This window comes from Prionailurus viverrinus, chromosome A1 (genome assembly GCF_022837055.1).
Source record: "Prionailurus viverrinus isolate Anna chromosome A1, UM_Priviv_1.0, whole genome shotgun sequence".
In the NCBI taxonomy this organism is placed as follows: domain Eukaryota; kingdom Metazoa; phylum Chordata; class Mammalia; order Carnivora; family Felidae; genus Prionailurus; species Prionailurus viverrinus.
The window spans coordinates 207,704,604-207,721,132 of NC_062561.1; the positions used below are offsets into that span (position 1 = coordinate 207,704,604).

General features: G+C 41.2%; 1 protein-coding gene across 5 annotated transcripts in view; it reads right to left on the bottom strand.

The window, feature by feature from the left end:
• CARD6 (caspase recruitment domain family member 6) overlaps nt 1–16,529 on the bottom strand; it is a 43,220-nt gene that overhangs the window by 15,012 nt on the left and 11,679 nt on the right. For 3 of the 5 annotated variants that reach the window (XM_047823297.1, XM_047823290.1, XM_047823283.1), the window contains one exon: nt 13,304–15,666. In XM_047823297.1, the coding sequence (XP_047679253.1) occupies nt 13,421–15,666 (2,246 nt within the window). In that variant the 3' untranslated portion in view covers nt 13,304–13,420. Of the gene's footprint in view, nt 1–6,060; nt 6,181–9,618; nt 9,725–13,303; nt 15,667–16,529 lie in introns of those variants that run through there. The other 2 variants (XR_007144824.1, XM_047823305.1) reach the window with 2 other exon arrangements.

The following is a 16,529-nucleotide window of genomic DNA, read 5'->3' on the forward strand; positions in this document are numbered from 1 at the left end:
CTTAATGTGGCACCTGGGCACCTGATGATGTGGCATAAAGACTACATTTTATAATCTCCCTTGCGGTTAGGCAAGGACACGATGCTAACCTCTGGCGAAGGAGATTCCAGCAACAGGGGTGTGTGCAGCTTCCTGGAAGAGACCTTACCTCAGTCCCACCCCCAAATCACAATAAAACCCCAAGCTGGTCTCTCTCTCTGTTCTCATGCCATTCTTGGCCCACCTGGGAAGCCTGCCCAGGAGGCTTTCTATCCCCCAAAACTTCAGTATGTATTTTTTATATCCTTTTGATACATACATGGCATATGTGTACCAAATTTTGGGGGTGCATTCATTAAGATATAAAAATATATAATGAAGCTTTCTGGGGATCTACTTTTTTCTGGTATCTAAATGTTTAACAAGAAGTTTTCATAACCACCAAGACTTGAGAAACATTTTTCTAAAGCATATAAATTATACAGAATGGCAGACCAGTAGTAGGCCAATGATGTCACAGTCAAAAGAAGAAAAGAAGAACGAGAAAAACTTCTGGTTTCTCAATCTAGTTACTAAATGTTTGCTGAGCATTTAGTCTGAGCTGTGACCTATGTCTCGGGGTGTAGCAGTAAACAGAACAGACAAAACTCCTGTCTTCATGGGTCTTATGCTGCATATTAGTGTGAGAACATTACAATACAATTGAGAGTTTTCAGTGGAAGGGTTGTGGGGGAAGGATGCTTGTCAGTGTCATTCGGGGAAACACCTACCCTTATTTCCTCTCAAATAATAATGACGACAAGAATTATCATCAATATTTTGTGAGTAATTATTCTGTGCCAGGCAGTGTGCTTAGCACTTCATACATGTCACCAGGAATTTCAGTGCAGGCATTGGCACCGATTTGTTCCCCGTTTGACCCATTTGGGCATAATACAAAGAGCACTGTGTATGAATTCAGAATTACTTACACTCAATTCCTGATTTAACCATTTGCTGGCTGTGTGATCTTTGGAAGTCACTCAGCTGTCCTTACTCTCTATTTTATTAAATAGGAAGGAATATTGCCTTTACGCTGTCTTTCTAGAGTCATGGAGAGGACCAACTGACATCTCCCATGCTAACCACTTAGGCAGCACTCAGCACATAGAAAAGACTTGATAAATATCAGTCATTATTACTAAACTATTTAATATTTTATTATTAAATAGAGAGTAAGCAAAAAGACATTGCACTATAAAGTTAGCCTCATGGTATGGATTTCACAGGGCACCACGGTTTTCTTCGTGTTAGTTTAAATTTTTCCTCAATAGAAACCACACAATATAACTTACACTCAAATTATTTTTATCTTATTTATTGTATTAGATTATGAAGCTAAGATTATACTTTATTGCCTCATGTTCCATTCTTAAAACTCTGAGTGTATCATTCTTCTAGCGGCAGAAATCCAAATGTAGATTTTGCTACATAAATATCTGCTAGCAGAAAATTGGAAAAGAGGGATGCCTGGCTGGCTCAGTCGGTTAAGCCTCTAACTTCAGCCCAAGTCATGGTCTCACGGTTTGTGAGTTTGAACTCTGTGTCGGGCTCTGTGCTGACAGCTCCGAGCCTGGAGCCTGCTTGAGATTCTGTGTCTCCCTCTCTCCGTGCCTCTCTCTCTCTCTCTCTCTCTCTCTCTCTCCCTCCCTCCCTCAAAAGAAAATTGTAAAAGAGTACTTATTTTATGTAGTGTCTTCCAGCTCTGGGCCAAGATATTTTTTAAAAACTTCTTTTGGGGCACCTGGGGCTCAGACAGTTAAGCATCTGTATTAGATTATGTATTCAATTATTAGATTAATTGAATTTTTTCAATTAACTAAAGAAATATTTTTTTTAATTTTTTTTAATGTTTTTTATTTATTTTTGAGACTGAGAGAGACAGAGCATGAACGGGGGAGGGGCAGAGAGAGAGGGAGACACAGAATCGGAAGCAGGCTCCAGGCTCTGAGCCATCAGCCCAGACCCCGACGCGGGGCTCGAACCCACGGACCGTGAGATCGTGACCTGAGCCGAAGTCGGACGCTTAACCGACTGAGCCACCCAGGCACCCCAGGAAATAATTTTAATTATACAAAGTTTAATATGTCAGCTCAGATCATGATCTCACAGTTTGTGAGTTCAAGCCCTACATCAGGCTCTGCACTGACAGGGCAGAGCTTGCTTGGAATTCTCCCCCTCCCCCTAACTCTCAAAATAAATCAATAAACTTTAAAAAATAAATAAATAAAACCTCTTTTAATATCAGTTATTATTACCAGCATAACTGCAACATTATTGTCAACCAACTTCATAAAATCACATTGCATAGGTATCATATTTCCTTAAGTATTCTAGGTTTTTCTAGTCCTTTATAGACAATGTGAGATTGTACATTCTTTACATATATATCTTTGCACACATCAACAAGAATATATGTAGGACGATTTCATAAAGTAAATTTACTGGGCCAAAAGTTACACGTGTTTAATTTTATTTCTAATATATGTAGTCAAATGGCTTTCCCAGAGGTCTGCAATAATTTATACTCCCACCAACAGTGGAAAAGCCTTTTTACCTGCCACCTCTATTAACATAATCTTAAAAACTATCATTGGAAGAGGGTGAAATTAATGGCCAAAAGGTGGCTGCTGAATTACTTGTAAATTTTAAGTATGTATCTTTGTTTCCATCCCCTCTATAAAAAATAAATAACTGATCTCTGAATATATGTAACTTTAGCCTCCACATTTGATATGTATTAAACTGTTAAAGAATTTTTTCAATTAACTAAAGAAATAATTTTAATTATACAAAGTTTAATATGTCAGCCCTAGATTGGAAAGAGCTGGACAGACCTGGTTTTAAATTCTCTGTATTGTTGTTGATGTGTTAGCTTTCAAAAGGCCAGAAGATGGCAGTATAATGATGTTTTTCCTAAATTTTAAAGAAAAAATTTAGTAGGAAAATCTGAAAATATATAGATTGTTCCCATTTTTATATTCTCTTTTCTTAAAATGATGCAAGATCATGAGTTTCAAGCCACTAAGAAATGAGCACAGGAGCCTTCACACATAGGAAAGAGGAAGAGTGACCAGGTGGGAAGGGCACCCAACAGGGAATTTGAGGACTCCTCTGCTTTAAATTTCGGCCCTTTGGGCAAGTGCCTTACTCTCTACATTTTGGGGGCATCTGGGTGGCTCAGTTGGTTGAACATCTGACTATTGATTTCGGCTCAGGTCATGATCCCAGAGTCATGGGATCGAGCCTTGTGTCAGGCTCCACACTGAGTACAGAACCTGCTTAAGATTCTTGTTCTCTCTCTCTCTCTCCCTCTGCCCCTCTCCCTTGCTCATGCTCTCTCTGTGTCTCTCTAAAATTAAAAAAAAAAATTCTTGTAGGTGAAGTCATCTAGCAATGCCCACCTCACAAAACAATTGTGAAGGATTAGCTGCAATATATAAATGTGTGCAGCACCCTGGAGCACTACAAATGAGTGAGCATTCTGGTTACAGTACTTTATAATTTTTTTTATATTTATTTATTTTTGAAAGAGAGAGAGAGACAGAGCATGAGTGGGGGAAGGGCAGAGAGAGAGGGAGACACAGAATCAGAAGCAGGCTCCAGGCTCTGAACTGTCAGCACAGCTCACAGACCTCAAGATCATGACCTGAGCTGAAGTCGGACGCTCAACTGACTGAGTCACCCAGCTCAACTACTGAGCCTCTGGCTATAGTACTTTTAAAAATCCTTCTCCATTAGAGATACCTACTGAAATATTTACGGTTGAAATGATATGGCTATCTTGGGTTTGCTTTTAAATGCTTTTTTTTTTTTTTAACGTGAAGGTGTGAACATAGATAAAACAAGATTCACAAATTATTGACCACTTTTGGAGCAGTTGTGAGGCGGTGGTTATACTACCCTGTTTGTGGGTATGATTTTACTTATTTATTTTTATTAAAAAATTTTTAATGTTTATTTTTGAGAGAGAGACAGAGCATGAGTGAGGAAGGAGCAGAGAGAAAGAGGGACAAAGAATCCAAAGCAGGCACCAGGATCTGAGCTATCAGCAAAGAGCCTGATGCAGGGCTAGAACCCACAGACTGTGAGATCATGACCTAAGCCAAAGTCGGATGCTTAACTGACTGAGCCACCCAGGTACCCCTTGTGGGTATGATTTTTAAATGGCCATGTACATGCACACACCTCACTGTGGCTGAAATGCGCAGAACAGGTTCCAGGGAGGCAATGGCAGAGGCAGAGAGGGTGGCTGGTCTGTGTAGGAGGTGACAGTGGCTTAGGCTGGCCTGATGGTAGTGGAGATGTTACTCAAGTGTGGGGACTCAGAATACTATGGAGATCAAATTGACCAGACTTCTTGGTGACTTGGGGATGGGTGCGACAGAAGCACTTCCAGGAGAAGTCCTGGAATTTTAGCTTTATTATGATGAGTGGGGTCGAGGGTGGGGTACAGCTTTGGGAAGAGTTCTCTTTGCCCAGTTTGAGATTCCTATCAGGCAATATTATGGAATTGTCAAGTCTGCAACTTAGTGGTGTTCATGGCACAGATCAGGCCCGGAAATGTAGATCTGGGATTCAGAGTCATGTGGATAACATTTACAGGGGCACTGAGTGATGTCACCGAAGGAGTGAAGACATATAGAAGGAACCTCAGAACAGATGTTTAGAGACTGAGCATCAATATTCCCATGTGTATAACAGAATCATCATAGCGCTACTGGAAAGATTACATATGATTTTTGTTTGCAAAACACGGTGAGTGAGTGTTCAATACCTCATCCATTGTTAGCAAATGACCTCTCCTACTTCCCTGTAAGAAGCAGAAAACAAAGGCCATCAGGAGGCTACTGCCCTGCCTTCAAATCTGCTTGTAAGTCTATCATTCATTCTCTTTCCTTCCAAAGTCATAAGGAAACAAATTCCCTTTCCTCTTCAAAGTCCATTTTTCCCAACAGGCTGTCAGTTCTATCCCTCCCACCACTTCTGGGACATTGTCCTACCAATTATGACATTCTGTTTTATCCTTTGTATTCTTTCTCCTTTATAGGCTTTTCCTCTCAGTCTACAAGCATGAGTGTATTCCACCTTTAAAAAAAAAAGTCTTCCTTATTGCTTTTAATGATTTTTCTATAGAACGCGCTTCTCTGTTTTTATTATGCATATGAAAATCAGGGGATCTTGTTGAAATGCAGGTTATGATTCAGCAGGTAGAGAGGGAGTGCAGAGCTGAGATTCTGTTGAATGCTGATGCTTGTGCCACTGGTCCACAGACCATACTTTGAGTAGCAAAGTCCTGGAGCAGTGGTTCTCAACCCTGACTGTATACTGGAGTCATCTAGAAAGCCTTAAAGAATGTTCATACCTGGGTGCCATGTCTTTGACATGGGCTGTGGGCTTGGCATCAGGCTTTAAAAATAAGTCTCCCTAGAAGCCCCTAGGGGCTCAGCTGGTTAAGTGTCTGACTCTTTGATCTCGGTCAGGTCATGATCTCACGGTTTGTGAGTTTGAACGCCTCGTGCTTGGGATTCTGTCTCTCCCTCTCTGTGCCCCTCCCCTGCTCTCACCTGCTCTCGCAAAATAAATAAACTTAAAAAAAAATCTCCCTGGATGATTCTAATATGCAATATGCAACCAGAATTGAGAACTCCTGCTTTCCAGAGGGTGGCATTACAAGGAACTTCCAACATCATATATTTCCAACAGTGTCTGAAATCTTTACCAATACTATGTTAACTTGGCTGCAAACAAAACAAAACAAAAAGGAAGATGGATCAGAAGAAAATAAGGGGGAAAGAAAAAAAAAAGGAAAGTATGGGAAGAAGGAAGGGGGAGAAGGAGGGAAGAGGATGAGAAGAAGAAAGGCTCTTCTTGGCCAAATAAGTAAAGCACTTTGCTTCTCAATCAAATTTCCTGAAGTGTCCACTTCCTCACTTTCCATTAACACCTTGACCCTGTTCAGCCTGGCTTCTGTGCCTTTATCTCCCTAAAACTGAACTGACACCGAGCACACAAGGCAAGGGCACGTGTCTCAGTTCTTACCTTACTGGTCTTGCTGACGTATTTGACACTATTAGCCACCACTGGAAGAGATCCCACAGACCTGAAGCAACATGCTGGCACTCATCATATTACTATGCTGTTTTTCTTCTTTCTTGTGAGCTACAAAAGAGAATAGCAAATTGTGAATGATTTTTGGTTATCTTTAAGCTTTTTCAAAGCTCTTGCAAAAAATTCTGCGTTCAAAATCAATATGTCCGACCTAAAAAAGATAATTAAAAAGGGTCAAAGCATTTTTTCTCTCTTTGAAGTAAGCTCTCAACACTAGGGACAAAATTCAACAGGTCTGCTTTCTCATACAAGAGTTGAGGGGGGGAGTAGGTGAGCCCACGACCAAACAGACACTTGTAAAAAAGAAGAAACATTTTTCACAAAGAACTTGCGGCAGTTCAAGTCCTTCACGACGCATAGGCTAAGATAGCATTCAAGCGCAGGGAAAGCCTGCGAAGCAAAAGGAAGATAAGAGCAGGAGTGGGCAAGAAGGGTGTCCCACCACCCTGCAGGTCTGACATGTGGAAGGCAAAACGAGGGGGCAGGACTTGGATGGGGGCAGCAGTTGGGGCAGCGTGGGGGGAGAGCATCAGACCACGGTGCAGCTCAGAGAAAGTCTCAGAGCCCAGAGCAGACAGAGGTGGCCCGCTGGAGCGCCCCCGCGTGGGGAGGACCCGCCCGGCTCTAGCTCCCCAGCCCTGCAGAGTCACTGGCTGAGAGCAGCCGGCCCGCGTGTGCTTTGGGGAATCCTGCAGTGGACCCTCAGGCAGCACAGGTGGATCCGCGGTGAGCGGAGAACCGAGCAGCACACCCCATGGCTGCCCAGGACCGAAACTATATGGGCAGTTCTTCGGGTAGTTTTCAGTATGATTGGGAAAGCAGAATAATCTTTGACAGGTCTTCCTCTTAGCTTCTGAAACTTTCATCTCATTCCTGATCTTCTTAAAAGCATCCAAAGTAGGTCCAGTCTAAAAGCAAGGAAATTGGCCCCGATTTGATAAAATGCCCAAGACAGACCGCGCTGTCCTCTGGAAACAGACCCCAGCCAGGGTTTAAACCACACCCCTCTTGGCTCTCCTCCATCCGGTCCTCCTCCTGGCGCTCCGTTCCTGTTGGGATGGGATTTGAAGTACTAATTAATATGCTTTTTTATTAATAGTTTTTCCTCCTCTCTTACCTCATCCCTTAACCCAATCCGGCCGTGAAAAGTGGGACAGACATTAAAGGTACACAGTATTCAAATCTCTCTTTGGGTTGTATTGCTCATCCGCGGGGCCCAGAGGTGGGAGTGGGGAATTTGCCAAGAACTGGGGGTAGGGAGCAAGGACCAGTCTGGGGGACACACACACAACATCTCAGAATCTTGACTATTCTCCTTTCTCTCTGCTTTTCCATCCCAGAGAAGTTTATCTAGTTTGTGAGGCCTAGAGACATGGGAGTGTCAAATCAAGACCCAAGCCCAAAATCATCTGCATTAATCCCTAGCAAAGTCATTTTGCCATTTGTGAAAGAATAATATGATCTATACTGGTGACACTGGGCAAGAGGAAGAAAGGACCGAGGCTTGATGCGAAAAAAAGTCATGTCTTAGCCATGCAGCAAAGAGAAAGAAGCACATTTTGAAAAGTAAAAGGACATTTTTAAATTTAATCAGGTACAAAACTTGCAGACAAAATGTGAAGTGTTAGATATAGAAACCTATAGGTGGAACAGAACAGTCCTAGTCTTAAATGGCTAAAACTTTTTACCTCATTATCACCTCCTTACAACAGCTCTTAAGTGCACAATTTTCCAGCAGGAGATGAACAATGAATTTAATGAGAATGATAAATGAAGGGAAATTACCCCAGACCGGAGTCCTGGTCCAGATGGAAATTTCTTTCTCTGAGCACCTGAAAACAGGTTTGCAGCCTGGGCCCTCTATGGGTTTTTCAGAATGTGGCCCCAGGATCTTCTGCCTCAGTGGGAGTCCCTGTTAAAAAGCCATTCCTCAGGCTTACCCCAGACTTACTGAGCCAATCTGTAATACACAATTTTATTATTTTTTTAAAACATTTATTTTTGAGACAGAGAGAGACAGAGCATGAGTGGCGGAAGGCCAGAGAGAGAGGGAGACACAGAATCTGAAACAGGCTCCAGGTTCTGAGCTGTCAGCACAGAGCCCGACGCGGGGCTCGAACTCGCGGATCGAGAGATCATGACCTGAGCCGAAGTCGGATGCGTAACCGACTGAGCCACCCAGGCGCCCCTGTAATACACAATTTTAACAACCACGTTGGGTGATTGTTATGCATGCTCATGTTATACAATCACTACTTCTGAATTTAAGGAAACTTGCCAAAAGAGTGTGAAGAATGCTAATACCTGGGATAAGGGAATAGTCTAGTTTGTATTTCTATTATAGAATAATAGAAAACATTATGGCCCTTGTGTATAATTTAGGATCAGGAGCAGACAATACCCAGATCACAGTAGCAACCTTATTTTATTTAAAAGTTTTTAAGGTTTTTATTTATTTTTGAGAGAGAGAGAAACAGAGCATGAGTGGGGGAGGGGCAGAGAGAAAGAGGGAGACACAGAATCTGAAGTAGGCTCCAGGCTTTGAGCTGTCAGCACAGAGCCCAACACAGGGCTCAAACTTGGGAACAGCGAGATCATGACCTAGGCTGAAATCAGATGCTCTGCCGATGGAGCCACCCAGGTGCCCCTGGGCCTCTGATGTTCTTGATATTCTGTGATATGTAGGCAAAGTGCTGCTTCTTCTCTTCTTCCCGGATGCATGGCCACCCACCTGGTGACTGCATTTCCCAGCCTCCTTTCCAGCTACATGTGGCCATATGACCAAGTGTGGGCCAATGGAATGTGATTGAAAGACAGTACACAATTTCAAATCATCCCTAACTTAAGTCAGGCTACTCTCTGGAATATGGCTTTTCTCACATTCTGTGAATTGCATCAAGGTAACGAGAGTGACTTCAATCATACAGAAAAGGACAATGTCCAAAGAAATGGAGTAACGAGGTGGTAGGAACTTAGTTCTTGATGAGCCCTGTGGAGGAGAGCTGCTCCATCAGCTTAGACAGACTGTATTATTATATACATGAAAGAAAAATTAGCTCCCATATTATTTAAGCCACTATATTTTTTGCCTTGCCTTTGCTATCACAACTTACTTAGGCTTTACCCTAACAAACACTAAGAACTACCCTTAAACAATTACCACTTAGAAGCACCCATTAAATCAGATTTCTAAATCCTTGGCAGTCAGTGTCATGTTTATCTTCCCCAACAGACACTTTGCTTACATGGACCCTATATAGCAAACATCAGAAAGGGAGCTATACCTTACCAAGAAGGAGACTATAAAAAATTCTAAGACATAAAGAAATGCAGAAGGTCACCATGCATGTAGGTAAAACACAGATTTATGAGGCTAATGTGATTTATGAGGCAGCTTTGTCCCTATGGCCAGACTTTGTATGACATTGGAATATACTCCTTTCCAGCATCTCAACAAAGAACACACTTTTTCAATGTTTTTTAAAAAAGGTAATCTTTATTGGTTTTCTTGTAAAAAATATAAATTGACTTAAGGTGTTTAAGAAAGGATTTTCAGGTGTTGAAAGAGGCGTCATTGGGTAGACTCTTCAATCTCCTAACAGCAACAACAAAAAAAGCCAAGTACAAATTGAATGCTCTCAATTTAGTAAATGACACACATATAAACAAGTGGTTCTGAATTTTTGCACATTTGACTTATAACACTTGAACTTGTGCATTATACAAAGATGCCCTTTAACTATATTTCATGTCCTGAATTCAGACTTTCTTAAGTCTGGAAAACCAATATTTTATACTATTTATACTGCCTGTCCCAAAACAGACTATATTTATACTGCCTGTCCCAAAACAAACTAGACTATTCCCTTATTTGATTTTGCCACATTCAACCATAGCATAGACTTGAATATGTAACTGAGTGCTGTCTATAAATATACACAAATAGAAAAAATTTATGAAAATCTTATTAGTGAATCAGAGGGCTACATTACCCTCTGAGTTAAGAGACTGCAGACTATTTTTATATTCCTTTGTCTAGTTTTGCATTTTCAAAACTATATACAATTAGCTTATAGGTTTTTTGTGGGTTTTTTTTCATTTTATTTATTTTAGAGACAGAGCACAAGAGTGAGAGGGGGAGAGGGGCAGAGGGAGAGAGAATCTTTTTTTTTCTTTTTATTTAAATCCAAGTTAGTTAACATATAGTGTAATAATGGTTTCAGGAGTAGAATTTAGTGATTCATCACTTACATATAATGTCCAGTGCTCATCACAACAAGTGTGCTCCCAAGTGCCCATCACCCTTTAGCCCATCCCCCCACCCACCTCCCCTCCAGCAACCCTCAGTTTGTTCTCTGTATTTAAGAGTCTCTTATGGTTTGCCTCCCGCTCTGTTTTTATCTTATTTTCCTTTCCTTCCCCTATGTTCATCTGTTTTGTTTCTTAAATTCCTCATGAGTGAAATCATATGGTATCTTTCTCTGACTTATTTCACTTAGCATAATACCCTCCAGTTCCACCCACGTTGTTGCAAATGGCAAGATTTCATTCTTTTTGATCTCCGAGTAATATTCCATTGTGTATATATACTACATCTTCTTTATCCATTTGTCAGTCGATGGGCATTTGGGCTCTTTCCATAATTTGGCTATTGTTGATAGTGCTGCTATAAACATTGGGGGGGGGGGCATATGCCTCTTTGAATCAGCATTTTTGTATCCATTGGATAAATACCTAGTAGTGCAATTGCTGGCTCGTAGGGTAGCTCTATTTTTAATTTTGTGAGGAACCTCCATACTGTTTTCCACAGTGGCTGCACCAGTTTGCATTCCCACCAACAGTGCAAAAGAGTTCCACTTTTCTGCGTCCTCACCAACATCTGTAGTTTCTCGAGTGGTTAATTTTAGCCATTCTGACAGGTGAGAGGTGGTATCTCATTGTGGTTTTGATATGTATTTCCCAAGAGGAAGATAATCTTAAGTAGGTTCCATGCTCAGCACAGAGTCCGATAAAGGGCTCGATCCCACAACCCTGGGATCATGACTTGAGCTGAAATCAGGAGTCGGACGCTCAACTGACTGAGCCACCCAGGCACCCCAATAAGCTTATAGTTTTATAATAAAGAGGAAACAGACTTATAGGGTCTCACAACTATAGTAGGATTTCTCATTCTCTTTCCATGTCTCCTCAGTTCCTGCTCCAATGCCTTACACATAATATATGCTCAATAAATAAGTGCAAGAGAAGGAAGAAGGGAGAAAAGAGAAAAGGAAGGAAGAATGAAATGGAAAGGGAGAAATCTGTTAAGTGCCATCTGTTTGCCCCTCCAGGTTCACTCTCCACCTTGCTCTGAACCCTAAGACTGATCAACATGAACTGCCTAAGTGGGTTCCTTGTTTCCTGGTTTCTGGTTGGCTTTGGCCAAGGGGATGCACCATCAGATCGGGTGTGGAGTAAATATTTATTCCCCGGAATCACTCCCTGTGGATCACTGTAGCCTGCTGTCCCCCTCAACCAGCCAGACCCAAGACCCTTCCTACACAGCTCTTCTGACTGGAGAAAGCACTGACCCCTTCTCTCCCTTCAGATCTTGGGGTGACAACGTGCCTCACACTCACATCCAGTGTGCTGCCCTCTCTTTTATACTGTTTATACCTCTTGTCCAGCCCTTTATAAATAGTCCCATTATTAAACTCTCCTAAAGGTGTCCGATTTGAATAAACCACATATGTATTGTCATGACCCAAACTGACACAGAATCTGTTGGTGACAAAGAGCCCAACAAGTTCTCTCCTCCAATAGCTAATCTTGAAGAAATGTTCAGAAAAACATTTTTAAAACATCACTAATATTGCTCATTTCAAAAGTTTAAACAACAAAAAGATTATTTTCATTGAGAAGCTCCACTTTAACATCAAAGATTTTGTAGTCATGATAGTTATGCTTTTTCTCTTGAAAAGACAAATAGAAAAATCTACATGCATAGTCCCTTCTTTCTTCATCCTTTCAATAACCTTTAGAGATTTAGCACCCTCTAAATACTCAATATTAATTGCTTAAAACAGGCACAAATGAAGGATACCTATTATAGTATGAGAATATTCTCAGAGATTAGTTATTCCTTTTTAAAGATCATTTCTTAACTATGAATCAATATGATTTTTTTCCCTTGGTGTCCTTCAAGGCAAAAAAGAAAAAAAAAAAAAAAACCAGGAAAGACAAGCAGGGTTATTTTAGTACTTAAAAATTAGTATTAATTTTTTAAAAATCAAAATCCAAAAACAGAGGTCTTAATCCAATTTACAAATCTTATTATTTTATTTCTACATCTAGTGAATTTTAACATGAATCTTTAAAGTGACCTTTTAATAATATTTGATGTCATTTACAATTAAACTTTGCTTGAATATTCTAAATTTAATACATTCCTTTTACTTATCCTTCTAATTAGCAGAACTTACCTGTATGTTTAGGATAATAATGAATCCAATGAATTAAAATTGTAAATTTTGTAAATCTTAAGTTCTGTTAAACATTGCAATGCTTTTTACAAGCTTTGTAAACCTATCTTAATCTTTTCAACTTAAAAAGTCACAACTCTAAAATTAAAAACTCAAGTATACATTTTAAGTTGGAATCTTGAGGACAATGTATAAGATCCTCTAATAAGCCAAATTATCTTAACTATTACAAACATTTTAAGTATAAAACATAGTCAAATCATACCCAAGTTAATGCAAAATAATTTATATCATTGGTTGTTAGTTCGTTATTTCTATATGTAAGGGTCAAATGAGAGAGTTATATTATCCAAGCAAATTGGAACTATTATCACAAGTAAGTTGATTTAAACATCCCCCAAACAAACAAGGTTATCTGCTTAGTGGCTGATATTGACCACAAACTTTTGACCAAGACACCTCTGGAGCAGCCAACATTTAGAGCAATTTTTGTTGCAACAATCAGGCAGCCTGAGCCTTATTTTATGGGGTGGTCTCAACAGCCCCATTCCTCGGATTCAGGTTATATATCACCTAATACTCAAGGTTGGATTTAGTTCATTTATTTACTCCTCGATTCTACTCTTAATTGTTTCATATTTTTCCTGTTGGAAAAAATCATTCTTACAAATGTTTTAATGATACCGTTTAGGTTGTGTATATCTTTTCTTTTCCTGTGTCATGCTAATAATAGTGGTCTCTTACCATGACTACCACTCTTCTTTAGGTTACCACATGATAGCAATGGTCTGGGTTAAGGATACGTTTCATAGGTCTCTAGAGTAAGAACTTTAATGTTTCCCAGCCTTCTTGGGCCCTGCTCTTGCATAGTATGCCTTAGCCTGTGCAGGACTAGTCTTAGATGACTTGGGTTGAATGGCCCTGGGCTGAGAAGGCTTATACTGGGAGGACTGGGATGGGCATGGTTTGGGCTGAGTGGGTTTGGGTGGACAAAGCTTAGCGTGGGAGGGGTGGCACTCAGTGGGTTTTGTTTGAGTGGGTTTGGGTTGAGAGGGCACAGGTTGAGAGTGTTTGACCTGGGATGGCTTGGGCTGACTGGGTTTGAACTGAGAGCTGGGTAAACATTTGCTACTGGACCTTTGGAAGGCTGGATTTAAAGGCCCATCCTGTGTCTTCAGTTTGGCTCCTTGATGAGAGGCAGGCCCTAAAGGTTTTTTTGTGGCTCCTGCTGGTTGAAAGGCCTGAGGGTAAAAACCTTCAATATGGGATGTTGTTTTCATAGGTTTCCCAGGTGCCCTTGGTGGCTGTGTTCTATGGGTGTAACCTTGCTTAGGCTGTGGCTTCCCAGCTGCTTCTGCTGGCTGCAGACCCAGGGAGTGGGAGTGACCTACCTGGGAGACCACTACCCCAGACCTTTCAAGAGCTCCTGTTGTCTGTGGTCTCCTGGACCAGGCGTGTACATGCTGAGACACAGGTCTTGGTAGTCCTCCAATTGTTTTAGACATAGGATGTCCCAAAGCAGTTCTTGAAAATTTCGTGAATCTTCCAGGTGAATAAAATCTCTGGGGCTGGAAGTACCGAAAGCCAAAACTTTTACCTCGACCATAGGCCCTTGTTTTCTGAAAGGGCCAGGGATGGAACCACTTAGACCTCTGCTCTGACCCAAAGTGGGAGCCCGTAACCCAGGGGGCTTTCAAAGAAACGTGGCTAAAGTTCCCTCCAATTCTGGTTGGTAAAGGACAGTTTTCCAGACGAGGCATGAATCCTGGGAGGAGGTAGAAATTCTGGAGATTCTGGCTAGCCCCAGATTCTCCAGGCATCACAGCTGGGCTTTCACATGAGCTTTCTGACTGACTGGGTCTTTGTTGTCTCTCATCTTTAGCTGTTCCAGACAAATTTTCACTAGGGGGAGTTTGAATCCCCTGAACATCCTCAAAGTCTTGGTCTACCTGGATTCCCAACTCCCTGGCCAGGGAGCCCATGTCCTCCACAGACACACATCTGAGCGAAGAGGACATCACTTCCTGGAGAGCAGCTTGAAGACCCTCAATATTCTTCCCTCTCTCCCCAGGTGCCTCCCCCTTCCAAAACAGTAGCTGTGATGGCTTCAACTTCAGAGTCGTCTGGAAAAGCTGTGTCTCTTCACTCTCCTGGGCCTGGGGACTGAGGACAAAGTAGAATCTCTCGGTGGCAGCTTCTCCTAAAAACATTAGCAAGTCCCACTCCTTCTCACCTAGGTAGTCAGTGAAAAAAAACACAGCTGAGGAAACTTCCACCAAGAAACCAAACTGTGTCCAAAAACTTTCTAGATCTCCACGAAGGTTGGCCAGAGCAACAGGCTTTTGGAAAACACTAGGATTTTCCATTAGACCATTGCTATCAGGAAAATGCCACATTATCTCTACCAGGCCGTCAGAGATCTGCCGGGGAAACACCGGGCCGGTAAAATCCTGATGGAGAAAGATTTTGTGTGATTTTAGTTGGTCAGAGACAAGCAGTGTGTTGAGGATTCTGGACTTGGAGAAGCTACAGTATCCTAGGCGCACAAAAGAGATGACAGGCATCTTCATGAGAGTCAGGCACTTTTCTGTATCCCCTGTAGGCCCTCCTGAAGATTGTGCTGACCACTTCTTCACAATGCCCTTCATGGCCCCCAGCATTAAGATGCTTTTGTTGTTTTCTGCATCTGGCAGGAGCAGGGGAAGAGCAAACCGGCACTGATACATGTTTGACATGACCTCACGTTGCAACGAGCTGTCTGAACAGAGCATAGATGCACAAAGAACATCAAAGGGATTAATGGTTTGTATGTCTCTAATTTCCAAATTCTCTACTCCAGTCAGCAGTTGCTCTTTGTTACCCTCACCCAGAAGCTTGTGTCTGAGGATTGTATCTCTGGCCGTGACATCCAGCGCTTGAACTTTCATCAGGAAATTCCAGGCTAAGTCTCCTGGAGTCTCAGGTGTCCACATACATCCTCGATCTAAGGAGAATTGTTTAACAACATCTGGCAGAAGCTTTCTGCTCCTATCCATGTTCAAACATGACAGGACATCTTTAAATACCTTTTTTCTTTCTGTAGGGAAAAAGATACTCAGTGAATGTCACATTCAGAATCTAAGCTACCTTCACTGACTTTTAAAATTAAGTGAGTAATTGACTTTTTCGTTGTAAGAAGATGGAACGATACAAATATAGTGAAAGTTCCTTTTTGCCAGTCTGCCAATTCCATTTTCCTTCTAAGAGATGCCAATATGTTACGTATATTTGCTTCCCATCCTTTTTCTATGCAAGTATATAGGTAATGCATGAACACAGAGAAATATATCATTTGGTTCAGTGGATGCTATTTTATTTTTACATAAATCATATTATCCTAAATAAATGATTCTTTGACTTCGTTTCACTTAATGGTGTTCTTTGCAAATTCTTCTAAGTCAGTTCATACACAGATTGACTTAATTCATTTTTAGCTAATCCATCGTACTTCATGATTTGGACGGACCATTACTTATTTAACCATTGTCTACTGATGGTCATTTAGGTTTTCCAATTTTTTGGCTAATGTTTGTATGCAATGATGAAAAACCTTGCTAATATTCCATGATATGCACACGTGTATGAGGAATTCTCTAGGATGATACTGATTTGTTTTTTTAATATTTTTTAATGTTTGTTTATTTTTCAGAGAGAGTGTGTACAGGGGAGGGGCAGAAAGAGGGAGACAGAGGATTCAAAGTAGGCCCATGCTGTGAGCACAGAGCCAGATGCAGGGCTTGAACTCAAGAACGGTGAGATTATGACATGAGCCGAAATCAAGAGTCTGCTGCTTAACTGACTGAGCCACCCAGGCACCCCGATACTGGTTTCTTTTTCTTTCTTGCTTGCTTTCTTGCTTTCTCTTTCTCTTTTTCTCTTTCTGGTTTTTAATTTCTTTTT